The sequence below is a fragment of the Capricornis sumatraensis genome, chromosome 2, assembly GCF_032405125.1.
Source record: "Capricornis sumatraensis isolate serow.1 chromosome 2, serow.2, whole genome shotgun sequence".
Classification (NCBI taxonomy): domain Eukaryota; kingdom Metazoa; phylum Chordata; class Mammalia; order Artiodactyla; family Bovidae; genus Capricornis; species Capricornis sumatraensis.
In genome coordinates, this window is record NC_091070.1 from 95511810 (window position 1) to 95527262 (window position 15453).

At 42.5% G+C, this 15453-nt stretch overlaps 1 protein-coding gene across 1 annotated transcript; it reads right to left on the reverse strand.

The window, feature by feature from the left end:
• Positions 1–846: 846 nt before the first annotated feature.
• THOC3 (THO complex subunit 3) lies at positions 847–13119 on the reverse strand. Its single transcript, XM_068965731.1, has 6 exons — positions 12833–13119; positions 11943–12099; positions 10390–10594; positions 2867–3028; positions 2649–2749; positions 847–1327 (listed from the first exon to the last, which is right to left on the reverse strand). Exons 1-6 carry the CDS (start codon positions 13097–13099, stop codon positions 1164–1166), a joined length of 1056 nt encoding a protein of 351 aa, XP_068821832.1. The 5' UTR covers positions 13100–13119; the 3' UTR covers positions 847–1163.
• Positions 13120–15453: the final 2334 nt, after the last annotated feature.

Genomic DNA, 15453 nt, shown 5'->3' on the forward strand with positions numbered 1-15453 from the left:
GAAGCGTATATATAAAAATGCTTATTAGCAGAAAAATGGTTGTATCCTGGTGTTAGAAATATGAGTTTTCTTTTTGCTTACCGGCTTTTTCCAAATTTTTCCACAAACATCACTTTCTGAGGTATATTTGATTTGGTTTTTCTTTTTAAAGCTGAAATCCATTAAAACACAATGAAATCAAGATGCTGCTCACAGATAACAACCCCCTACATGAGCCATTTCTTCTGGTGATAAGAGCTATTAAAAGCTGTGCCTTCCCTGAGGAAGCTGGCATGTGCTTATTTTAATAAGAATTAGCTGACTTAGCCCCTTCTTCACTTTGCCACCGGGGAGTACAGAGCCAAATTTTAGTTCAATCATTCAATTAGGTTCTTATTCTCTCCAGGTTTCTATTTTAATTCCCCCCAGTCTTGACTTCCCATTCTAATTTATAGGTCGTATCATAATTTCTTATTTCTTACTTATATTTTTAATATATAAAAATTATATATTTTACTATTTTTCCTCAATGTTTATCATAAATCTGTGGCCTACAAATCTTTGCAGAATAAGGCCAGGTACACGTAGACATGAACGAGCGATGACTCAACATGTTATCAGAGTGCCACTGTCCATGCAGTTCACACCACAAACCATCGAGTTCTTGCTTATGACATTAAATGACAGGATTACAACCTTTAAATCCCATCTGAAACTTTTTTAAAATACAGTACTACAACACCTCCCTATAATGACATAAAAAAATAATAAGGATAATATTACCATAATTTTTAAAGTCCTAGAAGTCCCATAATTAAAAAGTCAGTTTTATTAAATGTTCAATTCTCAAAATTATTAATATGTACTTCTTTTTTATTATAAAAAATCTCCAACCCCATCTCACCCTTCCTCACCTACCTCTTCAAACTACATACTGTCCAAGCAGAACCAAGCCCAACAAATCCCACCACACACCCAACAGTAGGAAGACAGGAAGTCCCCAGAGGACAAGGCATGCTGGTGTCATCACTGCAAGGGGCAGGGAACGACCGGAATGGGCAGCGGAACAAAACACTGATACAATTTATACCAATTCATAAATACTTTAGGTGCCCACCAACCCCCAGAGAACAGACCAAACTAACTATACAATGGAAGCCTCTGCCATACGCTGGGTCCTCCTATCAGGAATCATTGGGAAGCCCAAACAGCTTCACAGTTCCAGCTTCCCGACTGCTGTCATATTTGCCATCTTTGTCATCACAGGCAAACGCCAGCAGAGGCCTTTTGGGGTGCCAAGCCACGGTGAAGGTCGGGGACTCACACTGAACCTCCCACAGCTTGTCTCCTATAAAAATCAATATAGGGATATCAATCAGTATGTTAACAGTAGACCACACTCATTAAGTACTTACCTATGTTAACTCATTTAATCTGCATAATAGCCCTATAGGATACAAACAATTCTACCCCATTTTACAGAGAACACTGAGGTACAGAGGGGTCACAAGGCAGTCGGGTGGCGGAGCAGGATCTGAATCTAACAGCCCATGCTCTGAGCCCTAGCCTACACTTCCTAAAAAAACTGCCATGTCAGCTCTTTGTTGAGAATGTCTTGTGAATCAGATGCATTATACTTATCTTAATAAAGTATGACAACTTTATCCATCAACATAAGTAATGGTTTTAAACCCCATTTTATAAAGAAACGGGTAACTGAACAGTTAAGTTACACCTCAAAGAAGCAGCAGCAAAAAAAAAAAGGGAGAGAAAGAACAGAGTCAACACAGAAAGTCAGTCTGTCCGAAGCCACAGATCTTTCTACTCAACCACACTTGCCTTGCAAATAAAATTCTTTTTCCAAAATTTTTATCCTGCCTGCTTGTTGAAATTAAACATGGTTTTTCCAAAGCCACTTTTAAAAGCTGGATTAATGTAGTAAAGTGTTCACAGTGTGGTGTTGATTTAAAAATGCAGGATACACAGAATTATACACTTAAATTGGTCAATTTAGATGGTATGTGAATTTTTCGATAAAGCTGTTTTTATAATATTGTTTCTACACACATACACATACTTTCTTTGAAGTTTTCTATATAGTTTGAATTTTTACTAAAGTATCATGTATTTTCAAAAGCAATAAAGTTATATTAAAAATAAACCTGAAGAGATATTCATTTTTCTATTTTCAAGTTCTGTCCTGTTGCTTTTTAAAACAAATGTGCTTTGATAATTTCTTAAATTGTAAAATATGTAAGTCAACATACAGGCAAAAGACAAAAAGAAATATACCATATTGCTAAAAGAGGCAGTATTTACATGGTGATATCACTCATCCATCCATCCATCCATCCATTCATTCATTCTTCCTTTCTGTATTTTAAAAATTTTGAAAAAATATTATTATAATGGAAAAATTAAAAGTGAATAAAAAGCAAACTGTTTTCTTTAATCACTTTCTTTCAGACCTGCCCCTCTCTTTCCTAAATCTTTGCTCCCTCATTACCTGATAATAGTCATAATAAACACACTTGCCTTAAGAAGGCAAATGCATTTATGCTAATACTGGCAAAGTAGTAAGGAACAGAGATGAAAACACAGGATAGGAGTTCTCACGGCCAGGGATGAATGACAGAGGAGTCTCGTTAAGGTGGTGAGGGTTTAGTTACCTGTCTCTACTTCAGCAATGTCAATGAAGTGATCTTCTGAGGCTGATGCCAGCATTTTCCCATCATGGCTAAAACTGAGGGTCCTCACAGGCCAATCCAGCCTATAGCAGAGCAGACCAGACAGAGGAGACATTAGAATAATCCAAAGAGGAGGGCCCAACTTCACTCGAAATAAAACTAACTCATCCAACAAGTAAAGTGCTGGTAGAGTTGCTTACCTGGAAAAGCATCGAACACACACTAACTCATCTACATCCCAAAGGCTGACCAAAGCATCTGCACTTCCTGTTGCAAAGTACTTCCCCATGGGGTCAAACTTGATACAGATACAGTTGGAAGGATGGGCGTTGATGGACTGCACAGGCTTCAGCTCTGGGTAGCTGAAAAACAAAACAGACATCAATCAAACTGGGGGAAATGACCCTGGTACTAAGATAGAAACAGGAGACGCTGAAGAAGAAAACCAAAGACAACAGAATAAGCATCAAAGACTGTAAATCAAGGCTTTCCTGAAATAAAGAGATTTCAAAAATATACTGAAACAACACACCACATACTTAAGAATATGAACCCAGACTAACCAACACAAAGACATTTTGTTGTTGTTCAGTAGCTAAGCAGTGTCCAATTCTTTGTGACCCCATGGACTGCAGCACATCAGGCTTCCCTGTCCTTCACTATCTCCTGGTATTTGCTTAAACTCACGTCCACTGAGTTGGTGATGCCATCCAACCATCTTATCCTTTGTTGTCCCCTTCTCCTCCTGCCCTTAATCTTTCCCAGCATCAGGGCCTTTTCCAGTGAGTCAGCTCTTCCCATCAGATGACCAAAGTATTGGAGCTTCAGCTTCAGCACTGGTCCTTCCAAAGAATATTCAGGGTTGATTTCCTTTTGACTAGTTTGATCTCTTTGCTGTCCAAGAGTCTCCTCCCAGCACCACAGTTCAAAAGAATCAACTCTTCAGCCCTCAGCCTTCTTTATGGTCCAACTCACCCATCCATATATGACTGCTGGAAAACCCATAGCTTTGACTATATGGACCTTTGTTGGCAAAGTGATATCTCTGCTTTTTTTTTTGTATAAATTTATTTAATTGGAGGCTAATTACAATATTGTATTGGTTTTGCCATACATTAACATGAATCTGCCACAGGTGCACACGTGTTTCCCATCCTGAACCCCCCCTCCCACCTCCCTCCCCATACCATCCCTCTATCTCTGCTTTTTAACACGCTGTCTTGGTTTGTCATAGCTTTTCTTCCAAGGAGCAAGTGTCTTCTAATTTCATGGTCACGGTCACCATCCACAGTGATTTGAGAACCCGAGAAAAGAAAATCTGTCACTGTTTCCATCTTTCTCCATCTATTTGCCACGAAGTGATGGGAAGGATACCATAATCTTAGATTTTTGAATGCTGAGTTTTAAGCCAGCTTTTTCTCTCCTCTCTCACTTTCATCAAGAGGCTCTTTGGTTCCTCTTCACTCTCTGCCATTAAGATGGTATCATCTGCAAACCTAAGGTTGTTGATATTTCTCCCAGCAATCTTGATTCCAGCTTGTGATTCATCCAGCACAGCATTTCACATGTTGTACTCAGCGTATAAATTAAACAAGCAGAGTGACAATATATAGCACTGATATACTCCTTTTCCAATTTAGAGCCACTCCTTTGTTCCATATCCGGTTCTAACTGTTGCTTCTTGACTTGCATACAGGTGTTCAGGAGGCAGGTAAGTTCAGTTCAGTCACTTAGTTATGTCCAGCTCTTTGCGACCCCGTGGACTGCAGCACATCAGGCCTCCCTGTCTATCACCAACTCCCGGAGCTTGCTCAAACTCATGTCCATTGAGTCGGTGATGCCATCCAACAATCTCATCCTCTGTCGTCCCCTTCTCCTCCTGCCTTCAATCTTTCCCAGCATCAGGGTCTTTTCCAATGAGTCTGTTCTTTGCATCAGGCAGCCAGAGTACTGGAGTTTCAGCTTCAGCATCAGTCCCTCCAGTGAATATTCAGGACTGATTTTCTTTAGGATTGACTGGTTCGATCTCCTTGCAGTCCAAGGGACTCTTATGAGTCTTCTCCAACACCACAGTTCAAAAGCATCAACTCTTTGGCACTCAGCTTTCTTTATAGTCCACCTCTCACATCCATACTTGACTACTGGAAAAACCATAGCTTTGACTAGATGGAGGCAGGTAAGGTGTGCTGGTATTCCCATCTCTTTAAGAATTTTCCAGTTTGTTGTGATCTACACAGTCAAAGGCTTTGGCATAGTCAATGAAGCAGAAGTAGATGTTTTTCTGGAATTCTCTTGTTTTTCCTATAATTCAACAGATGACAGCAATTTTATCTCTGGTTCTTCTGCCTTTTCTATATTCAGCTCAGATATCAGAAAGTTCTTGGTTCACATACTGTTGAACCCTAGCTTGAAGGATTTTGAGCATGACCTTGCTGGCATGTGAAATGAGTGCAACTGTGTGATAGTTTTAAGCATTCTTTGGTATTGCCCTTCTTTGGGATTGAAATGAAAACTGACCTTTTCCAGTCCTGTAGCCACTGCTGAGTTTTCCAAATTTACTGACATATTGAGTGCAGCAGTTTAACAGCATTCTCTTTTAGGATTTGAAATAGTTCAGCTGGAATTCCATCACCTATACTAGCTTTGTTCATTGCAATGCTTCCTAAGGCCTATCTGACTTCACACTCTAGGATGTCTTACTCTAGGTTAGTGACCATCATCATAGTTATCCACGTCATTAAGGTCTTTTTTGTGCAGTTCTTCTGGGTATTCTTGCCACTTCTTAATCTCTTCTGCTTCTGTTTAGTCCTTGCCATTTCTGTCCTTTATTGCGCCCATCTTTTCATGAAATTGTTTCCTTCGTATTTCCAATTTTCTTGAAGATTCTCTAGTCTTTCCCATTCTATTATTTTCCTCTTTTTCTTTGCATGTTCACTTAAGAAGGCTTTCTAATCTCTCCTTGCACTCAGTTGGGTATCTTTCCCTTTCTCCTTTGCCTTTCACTTCTCTTCTTTTCTCAGCTATTTGGAAGGCCTCCTCAGTCAACCATTTTGCTGTCTTGCATTTCTTTTTCTTTGAGATGGTTTTGGTCACTGTCTCCTGTACAGTGTTACAAATCTCTGTCCACAGATTTTCAGGCACTCTATTGTATCTAATCCCTTGAATGTATTTGTCACTTCCACTGTATAATCATAAGGGTCATACCTGAATGGCCTAGTGGTTTTCCCTACTTTCTTCAATTTAAGTTTGAATTTTGCAATAAGGAGCTAAAAATAATGGACTTTCAAAAAATTAGAGTATCAGCAGACTTCTGACAGTAACCCTTTACACCAAAAGAAAATGGAGTAAAATGAAAAAACAAGTAAGAAAATATGAATCAAAGTTTTGATATCTAGCAAAGCTATCAATTATAAAGTGTTCAAAGAAGCAGCACAATATAAGTACCTCTTAAGTTGTATAAGTATATAAGTTATGACAAGTATCAACTCAGGGAACACTGCTCCCCTTGAGCACTTTCTGAGGAATCAAAACTGGAGTAAGCTGTGACAATCAGTGACTGAAGACTTACCAGCCCAAGGTTGGTGGTGAACGTTAAATACATATAGTCTCTTGTAGAAATTATATATGTTTAAAAGTAATGTAATACCGTGTAATCTGACAACATGTAGTATTAACTTTTTTTTAATGGAAGAAGACATATTATAAAAGCAAAACTTACAATTTTAAGTAATCACATTGGTGGTGGTAGTACTACTGTTAAATATCTGTGTGTGTAACAGGGAATGAAGGTAGTAGGTAACCATGGGAAACTCAAATTCTATAATCCCCTGCACTTCTGAGAGTCAGAATACTTAGCTTGCAAGCAAAGAGATTTTAACTGGAAGTTATATGTATGAATTTACAAATTATTTTGTCTTTAAGTACATACATATACTTCCTAGCTCTGTCTACTGGAAAGGTCTGCTGCTGCTGCTTGCTGCTAAGTCGCTTCAGTCGTGTCCGACTCTGTGCGACCCCAGAGATGGCAGCCCACCAGGCTCCCCCGTCCCTGGGATTCTCCAGGAAAGAACACTGGAGTGGGTTGCCATTTCCTTCTCCAATGCATGAAAGTGAAAAGCAAAAGTGAAGTCGCTCAGTCGTGCCCGACTCTTAGCGACCCCATGGACTGCAGCCTACCAGGCTCCTGCTTCCATGGGATTTTCCAGGCAAGAGTAGTGGAGTGGGGTGCCATTGCCTTCTCCACTGGAAAGGTCTAGAAATGATCAACTCAACAATATGGACGTCCTGAGTTTTAATATTTTCTAATGAAAGAATCCAGGGATTCTCTGGGAATTTTCTGATTAAAGATTTGAGACAGGAAATACACAGGATGAACTTGGCATATCCTGTTATACCAGAGAGCAAGAAACTGAAGACTATGAGGATTATGTTACAAAACATGACTCAGGAGCCAACTTGAAGAGGATTCCGTGCGCCAAAGATAAATTCAGCTTCAATAAGGATAATGATTATGACAGACTGAAACATATCTACTATGCTTAAATACATAGGTCCATAACAATCCTTCTTTTAAAAAAAAGTAGCAGATCATCTTTGGAATCGATAGAGAACTAACTCATTATCAAGCATTTATCATTCCTTCTCTAAACGTACTGAGTAACCAAACTGATAAGACAAAGTGACTCTTAAATAAGCAAACAATCGGAATCAGCAAAATCCAGACTAGGACAAGCTCCCCAGGTTAACAGTCTGTTTTTTTAACAGTTAAGTTCTAGTAAGACAAAGGGAAAGAAGGAGACTCCATAGTTTAACTGACTTAAAAGGCATATCACACTTTTTTAAATGGGCAGAATTAGACTATCCAGAAATTCACATTTAGTAGCAAAACTATAAAGAAATAATATAAAAATCAAGACAGTGCTTTTCGAGGAGGGAGTTTTTGATTAGGACAAAGCCCATGGAAAGACTTCTGAGACGGCAGGTAAAGTAATATTTCTTGACTTGGTGGGATTACACAGGTGTTATGCTATAATAGTTCATTAAGCTATATACTCAGCAGTGGCCACAGGACTGGAAAAGGTCAGTTTTCATTCCAATCCCAAAGAAAGGCAATGCCAAAGAATGCTCAAACTACTGCACAACTGCACTCATTTCACACGCTAGTAAAGTAATGCTCCAAATTCTCCAAGCCAGGCTTCAGCAATACGTGAACCATGAACTTCCTGATGTTCAAGCTGGATTTAGAAAAGGCAGAGGAACCAGAGATCAAATTGCCAACATCTGCTGGATCATGGAAAAAGCAAGAGAGTTCCAGAAAAACATCTATTTCTGCTTTATTGACTATGCCAAAGCCTTTGACTGTGTGGATCACAATAAACTGTGGAAAATTCTGAAAGAGATGGGAATACCAGACCACCTAACCTGCCTCTTGAGAAATCTGTATGCAGGTCAGGAAGCAACAGTTAGAACTGGACATGGAACAACAGACTGGTTCCAAATAGGAAAAGGAGTATGTCAAGGCTGTATATTGTCACCCTCCTTATTTAACTTATATGCAGAGTACATCATGAGAAACACTGGACTGGAAGAAACACAAGCTGGAATCAAGACTGCTGGGAGAAATATCAATTACCTCAGATATGCAGATGACACCACCCTTATGGCAGAAAGTGAAGAGGAACTCAAAAGCCTCTTGATGAAAGTGAAAGAGGAGAGTGAAAAAGTTGGCTTAAAGCTCAACATTCAGAAAATGAAGATCATGGCATCTGGTCCCATCACTTCATGGGAAATAGATGGGGAAACAGTGGAAACAGTGTCAGACTTTATTTTTGGGGGCTCCAAAATCACTGCAGATGGTGACTGCAGCCATGAAATTAAAAGACGCTTACTCCTTGGAAGAAAAGTTATGACCAACCTAGATAGCATATTGAAAAGCAGAGACATTATTTTGCCAACTAAAGTCCGTCTAGTCAAGGCTATGGTTTTTCCAGTAGTCATGTATGGATGTGAGAGTTGGACTGTGAAGAAGGCTGAGCGCTGAAGAAATGATGCTTTTGAACTGTGGTGTTGGAGAAGACTCTTGAGAGTCCCTTGGACTGCAAGGAGATCCAGCCAGTCCATTCTGAAGGAGATCAACCCTGGGATTTCTTTGGAAGGAATGATGCTGAAGCTGAAACTCCAGTACTTTGGCCACCTCATGCGAAGAGTTGACTCATTAGAAAAGACTTTGATGCTGGGAGGGATTAGGGGCAGGAGAAGAAGGGGACGACCGAGGATGAGATGGCTGGATGGCATCACTGACTCGATGAACGCAAGTCTGAGCGAACTCCGGGAGTTGGTGATGGACAGGGAGGCCTGGCGAGCTGCGACTCATGGGGTCGCAAAGAGTCGGACACGACTGAGCAACTGAACTGAACTGAAGCTATATACTTGCATTTTGTGGTTTTCTACATCTGTTTTATTTTCTAACACAAAAGCTTAAAAAGAAAAAAACACTGCCTACAGAGTAAAATTCAAGTTACTAAGCACAGAATTTCAGAGCCGAATAACCTGGTACCAAATTATACTTCAACTTTATCCTCCTGTTTCAGGACCTCTCTTCAGACACTTTATCTGCCACCACTCCCAGCAATTCTGATCTACTGATTACTTTCCAAATAAGCCATGTTCATTCATACTTGTTTTGTCCATTGTGCAGTTCCCTTCTGCTGATTCTTAAAATTCTATTAATCTTTCAAGGTCAAGCTCAGAAGCTGCCTCCTTCAACTCCCAAGTCCCACAGTCAATCCTTGGGATTCTACAGCAAACTCCCAGTCTCTCTAACACAGAGCCTAGCACACCCTGCCTTGCAGTGTCCACCCAAGACAGCAGAAAGAACAGAATGATATACCTCAACTTCAATTCCACAACTTCATTCATTTAGAGAATATTTACTAAGATCCTGACTGTGTGTAGCAGGTACTGGGCTAGGCACTAGGGATTCAACAGTAAACAAGTTAAATACAGCTCCTAATTCACAGAATTTAGTCTACTAGAAGACACAAAGAAATAAACATGCATTTATAATGGAGAATGAGAAATGCTTCCAATGTAAGTACATAAAATAAACTTCTAACCTTGGGGATGAAGAGGGCTTCCCTGGAGGGAAAGTGATATTCAAACTGAGACTTTGAAAGTACAAATTGCCTATACTTCAAGGTACATCCAGTTCAAGTGCTCACTAGCTAACTAGTCACCTAACCCCTCTGAGATCCCTGATCTTCACCTGTGAAATGGGAAGCACGCCATCATCAGCTCCCTAGGATTTCTCTCCAGACTCAGTAAAATATAAGGTACCTAGCTCAAAGGTGCTCGAAAGGTTAGAATTCCTTATTACTACAGTCAATCTCTGAACAAAGTCAGGGGTTGACCTGACAGGGGTTGAACAAACACAGTTAAAAACTCATGTATAACTTACAACTGGTCCTCTGTATCCACGGTCGCTCTGTTTCTGTGGCTCCACATCCCAGATTCAACCAATCTCAGATCATGTGGTACTGCAGTATTTACTACTGAAAAAATCCACATTAAGGGGACCTGGGTAGTTTAAATCCATGTTGTTCAACAGTCAATTGTTTGTCCTTCTGGCTCCCTCAGGATAGACTCACATCTAATTCATCTCGGGATCCACTACAGCACTCAGTGCAAAGACATGACAGTCCCTTAAACTTAGAACCCCCCTCACCTGAGTATGTTGATACAACCGTTGCCATTTGTCAGGAAGAACATGTTATTGTCATTGTTCCAGGAGATTTCATTGACCTCAAACTTGAACTGCTCCTCTGCTTTGGAGCGGTGTGTCTTGGCATCAATGAACGTCACCACATCATCCTTGTTGCCTACAGCGATGGTCTGCCCGTCAGGACTCCAGCAGATATTAATGTTCTCCCCTGGGAACCCAGATATGATCAGCAAGATACTGTTAGCCCACAATCCTCCAGAAGTTTATCTTGTTATCAAAGAAAGACTAGAGCTATCGCCAGAGTTCATTCACTAAGGCCCTCATCAGTAGGACCAACTGGAAGTCCAGCACGCTCATCTACACATTTCCCCCTTTAGTGCTCACATGTCTCTAAGGGCCATTTTTCCTCCCCATTTTACAGATGAAAAACTGAAAGAGAGATGGGCCAAAGTATCAAAACTATGAAGGAACAGAGCCAAAATCTAAATGCGTACTTGACACCAGGGCCTCTAATTCTCTCTTATGCCTGTACTTCCCAAACTCCAGTCATTCACATGCCATTTCCACAATTTCTGAACTATCCATGTAATAGCTATACTTCTTCTTTCAAGACTTTTACTAAAACCGACCCCTCCAAATTTTTTAAGTAGCTTCACTTTGGCAATAAATTCTATAAACTAGTTCTTTTTTCCCAATAGGCATTAAAATATATATACAATCAGTTTTTAATGTTCATCTGCATACTTAAATCACTCACATATCACCAGTTGCCTAGTTGGGGAAACCATATCATTCCACCTCCAGGTACAAGTCTCGCCAACAAAGTCCAGTAGCCCACAAATTTTATCAACTTTACTGATTCTAAGATGCATATTTTTTCATACCTTATTACCTGTAATGTATTTTAAAATGCATCAGGATGTATTTCAAAATTTTTGGTGTACCATGACTATCTAGTAAAACTTTATTTTCTTTCCTAATGAAACATAAAATATTGATGCAGCTTATAATCAATAACATCTTAGCCAATATAACTTAATAAATGGCCTCAAGGTTTATAAGGCAATATCTGGGGAAGAAGTCTATAAATGTACTACACAACTTCCAGGTCATTTTCTCCCCAATTGTCAAAGTCATTTATTCCAAGATCAGTCATTCCAGCCTATCAGCAGTTTCCTAAATTCTCCACTCCTTAGTACATGCTGTTCCCTGCTAGAGCTGCCTACCCACTACAAGGTGACCACTAAATCTATATGGCTATTTTAAGGGTTTGCTCAAATTCTGTGAAGCCTTCCCTATCTTCCCCAGGCATACTTAAGTGTTTCTGTTCTCAGTATCCACCTTGTAAACCTATCCATTACAGGATGACCATGTTATATTATGTTAGTTTTTTCAATACATATGTCTCTCCCTGCACTAAACTCTCAGGTCCTTGGAGCTGGCGACTGTCTTATTCAGATCAGGATGTCCCATACCAACAGGGCCAGGCACAGAGAAGATATTTAAAATGAATGACTATCAGTAGCTCATCTTCCTACTGCCCTCTGAACAGTTACCTTTAGTGTTCACAGTGGCAATGCATTTCGTAGTCCTCACATCCCAGATGCGAATGGTTTTGTCTCCAGATGCAGTGACAAAGAGATCAGGGTTACTTGGATGCCAACAGAGCTGGTCCACGCTATCCCCATGTCCCCTGTAATTGTTTTCTTTGACCTGAAAGAACAAAATCCAGATACCACTTCACCCATATGTACCCGCCTACCCATGTAACTTCTTAACCTTATTCAAAACGAGGTATCTGGCTACCAACATAATTTTGGATGAGTAAAGAGTCGAGTCCTTCTAAGTCACTTCCCCTAAACCCTTCCCAATATCCTACCCTCCCTTCCTCCCCACTGTGTGAACAGTTCTGAGGACCGGGTCCACACCAATGCCCTTTCTCTTTATCCCTCCCTGGCCTTCCTCCTTTGTGGTTTTCTACCCGTACTCTTCCACCAAGGGTCCCAACCCGCTTACTCAATTCCACAGAGGCCCTGTCATTTTGAGAATGACTCTCCTCATCATCACAGGAGCCCATCACCTCTGTCCCAGCCGCTCCAAACCACCACACAAGTCTCCCCGCCATCCTCACCACCGGCCTTTACTCTCCACACTCACCTGCACCCCTCGCTCATCTTCACGCCTCCTTACTATTACACTCCCTATACACCGTCCCCCGACCCCAACCACCAGCCCTCCTCTCAATCACCCCCATCTTCACCTCTCATCAGTCCGTTCCCCCCGCCTCACCCCCCACACTTCTCTTTCGCGCATCACACACGCCCCTCACCTCCACACCCCTTCTTCCTCCTCCCTTCTCCTCACCCTCTCTCACTCACGCCATTCTTCAACCTCGCCTCACCACAGCCCCTCTCTCCCTAGCCTGGGCCGGGTCCCAGCGGCTCACCAACCGGTCTTTCTCCAGCAAGAAGACGCTGGCCGTCTTGTCGAAGGACCCCGAGGCCAGGCGACGTCCGTCGCAGCTCCAGGCCACGGAGTGCACCTTGGCGCTGTGCGCCGGGAACTCGCGCGTCTTACTGTGGCCGCGGAACAGCTCCTGCATCCCGAGCACGTAGCGCGTCGGGCCGCTTGACACTGAGCACCAGGGAGCCATAGAGCCGGGACCGCTCTGGCCCAGCGCTGAGGGTCCCATCGACGCCTGGGGAATCGCCATGACGAATTCCGGGACGCCCGCTCAGTAATATTCTTAGAGGCAATCAGCCCTGCCGCCACCGCCGCACGCATGCGCGGGAGAGATCACTCGCGCTTCCGCGCACCCGCACTGGGGACCACTCCCGGAAGAGACTACAAGTCCCAGCATGCAGTGCGCTCCCGCCTTTACCTTTTCCAGTGGTCGCGGTTCCGCTTGAAATTTCCTTCAGTATTAATTATTAGGAGGCTTCCCTGGTGGCTCTTTGGGTAAAGTGTCTGCCTACAAGGCGGGAGACCCGCGTTCGACTCCTGGGTCGGGAAGATCCCCTGGAGAAGGAAATGGCAACCCACTCCAGTACTCTTGCCTGGAAAATCCCATGGACTGTAGCCTAAGTCGGACACGACTGAGCGACTTTCCCTTCCATTAACCACTAGGAGGTTTTTAGGGTTCTTAATTTTCTCCTTACCTACTGTTTGGTAGATATATTTGTATCCCTGTTTAATCGAAGAAATAACGCAATTCTTCTAAACCTCAGTTCGCTGTCAGTTAAAAACTTTTTTTCTGGGTTACTCCCGCCTTTCAGCCCACTCACTTAGAGCCGAAGGCTCTCTACTTCCTACTGCGGGAGGAGCTGGTGAACTTCTCTAGGGAAATAGGCGAGAGGTTTGGGGTTTCCCTGGTGGCTCAGCTGGTAAAGAATCCGCCCGCTAATGCGTGAGAACTGGGTTCGATTCCCGGGTTGGAAAGATCTCCTGGAGAAGAAACCAGCTACCCACTCCACTATTCTGGCCTGGAGAATTCCATGGACTATACGGATACTACTGAGTGACTCTCTTTTTCACTTGCTGCGGGGAAAGAAGGCTGTTGGGATGATTTTGAGACAAATTCCTTGTGTTTAGAAGGCTGTTCTATATGCGCATTAATATATATGCAAAAATACATAAAATACACAGAGTGAAGAGTAAATGCCTTTTCATGCCCCTTGGACTGGTCCCCACACCTCACGCCCATACCTCAAACCACATGTCCAGCATTTTCTTACTGAAGAAAGAGGTGGTGAGTTGCCAGCGGCAGACAAGTCGCTTGAGAAGGGCCAGTGAGCTGGGGGCTGTGTTTCGGTGGTGAAAAATTGGCTGAAAATTTCCATAAATACAAGACTTTTTAAAAAGGTAACACGTGCATTTGATAATAAATGTAGAAAAAAATGAGAGAATAAAGTGGGAGAGTGAGATTACTTCTCTCTGATGTACCCAAATTCCCCTTACAAAAAAATACTGTAAAATTTCTTGTGAGGCCTTCCAAAGGTGGCTTTGGTACCAAATCACAAGTCCATGTATGCAACGGCAGAGCGAGGCCAATCAATACTAAAACATTAAGAGTTTGGAACAGAGAAAGGCTTATTATAGGTTCATACAAGGAGATGGGTGGCTCATGCCCTAAGAACCCCGAAGTTACTAAAAGCTTTCAGCAAGCCCCTTTAAAAGCAAAAGCTTATTATAGGTTCATACAAGGAGATGGGTGGCTCATGCCCTAAGAACCCTGAAGTTACTAAAAGCTTTCAGCAAGCCCCTTTAAAAGCAAAAGGTGAGTGAGGGGCGTGGTAAGTTGTTGCTGACTTCTTGGTGCCAGAGCCTTTGCTCTTGAAGTCAGGTCATGATCAGGTAACAATGTTCCTATAATCTCCAACCAAACAATGTTATTCTCCGTCTTGACAAGAAAGAGCAAGGTCCCAAGGAAGAACTTTCACTCTCCAAGGTCTCAGTCCTGACCAAGAGGAGGCAGATCTCAGTTGGCAGCTCCTGCAGGGTCAGGTTTCCACACTTTGCCCAGCTGTGATCTCTGAGGGAGCCAGGCACCGAATCAAACTGGCCCTCAGTCTCCTCAGACCACCCAAATGGGAGAGACCAGGTCTCACAGACTGCAACCCAAGCAGTCAGTGCTATCAGGTCACAGAGACAGGGAAGGGGGAGAGATTCACCGCTGTCTCAAGACCTGGGCCAAGGCTAGTTGAGGGCCTTAGTCAGGGCTCAGAGCTCTGCAGGACATAGTCCCCAGTCTGTTCCCTGGGCCCTCCAGAAGGCCTGAATCTGCCTCTTACCTCACTCTCCACCTGATGACTACTGACCTTTGGCTGAATCACTTCCCTAATTGTCACTCATTTGACAGTTTGTTGCTTGTAGGGGAGGGGGACCCACTAAGGCACTGACCAATGGCTGAGCGAGACCTGTTGCCTAGTTACAGTTTGCAGAGAAATGAGGCACAGATATGGCTGCCTGCTAAGGGCTGTGCTCATTCTGCTCTGTTACAGTTGTTGTTTGGTCGCTCAGTCACGTCTGATTCTTTGTGATCCCATGAACCACAGCACGCCAGGCTTC

What these genes read in the sequence shown, in the direction of transcription:
- THOC3 (XM_068965731.1), bottom strand. Translation starts at nt 13,099, where the DNA reads ATGGCGATTCCCCAGGCGTCGATGGGACCCTCAGCGCTGGGCCAGAGC. An exon ending in TGCCACTGTGAACACTAAAG is followed by an intron (nt 10,595 to 11,942) that starts GTAACTGTTCAG and finishes CTGGGTTCCCAG; the next exon opens with GGGAGAACATTAATATCTGC. An exon ending in TGTGTTCGATGCTTTTCCAG is followed by an intron (nt 2,750 to 2,866) that starts GTAAGCAACTCT and finishes GCTCTGCTATAG; the next exon opens with GCTGGATTGGCCTGTGAGGA.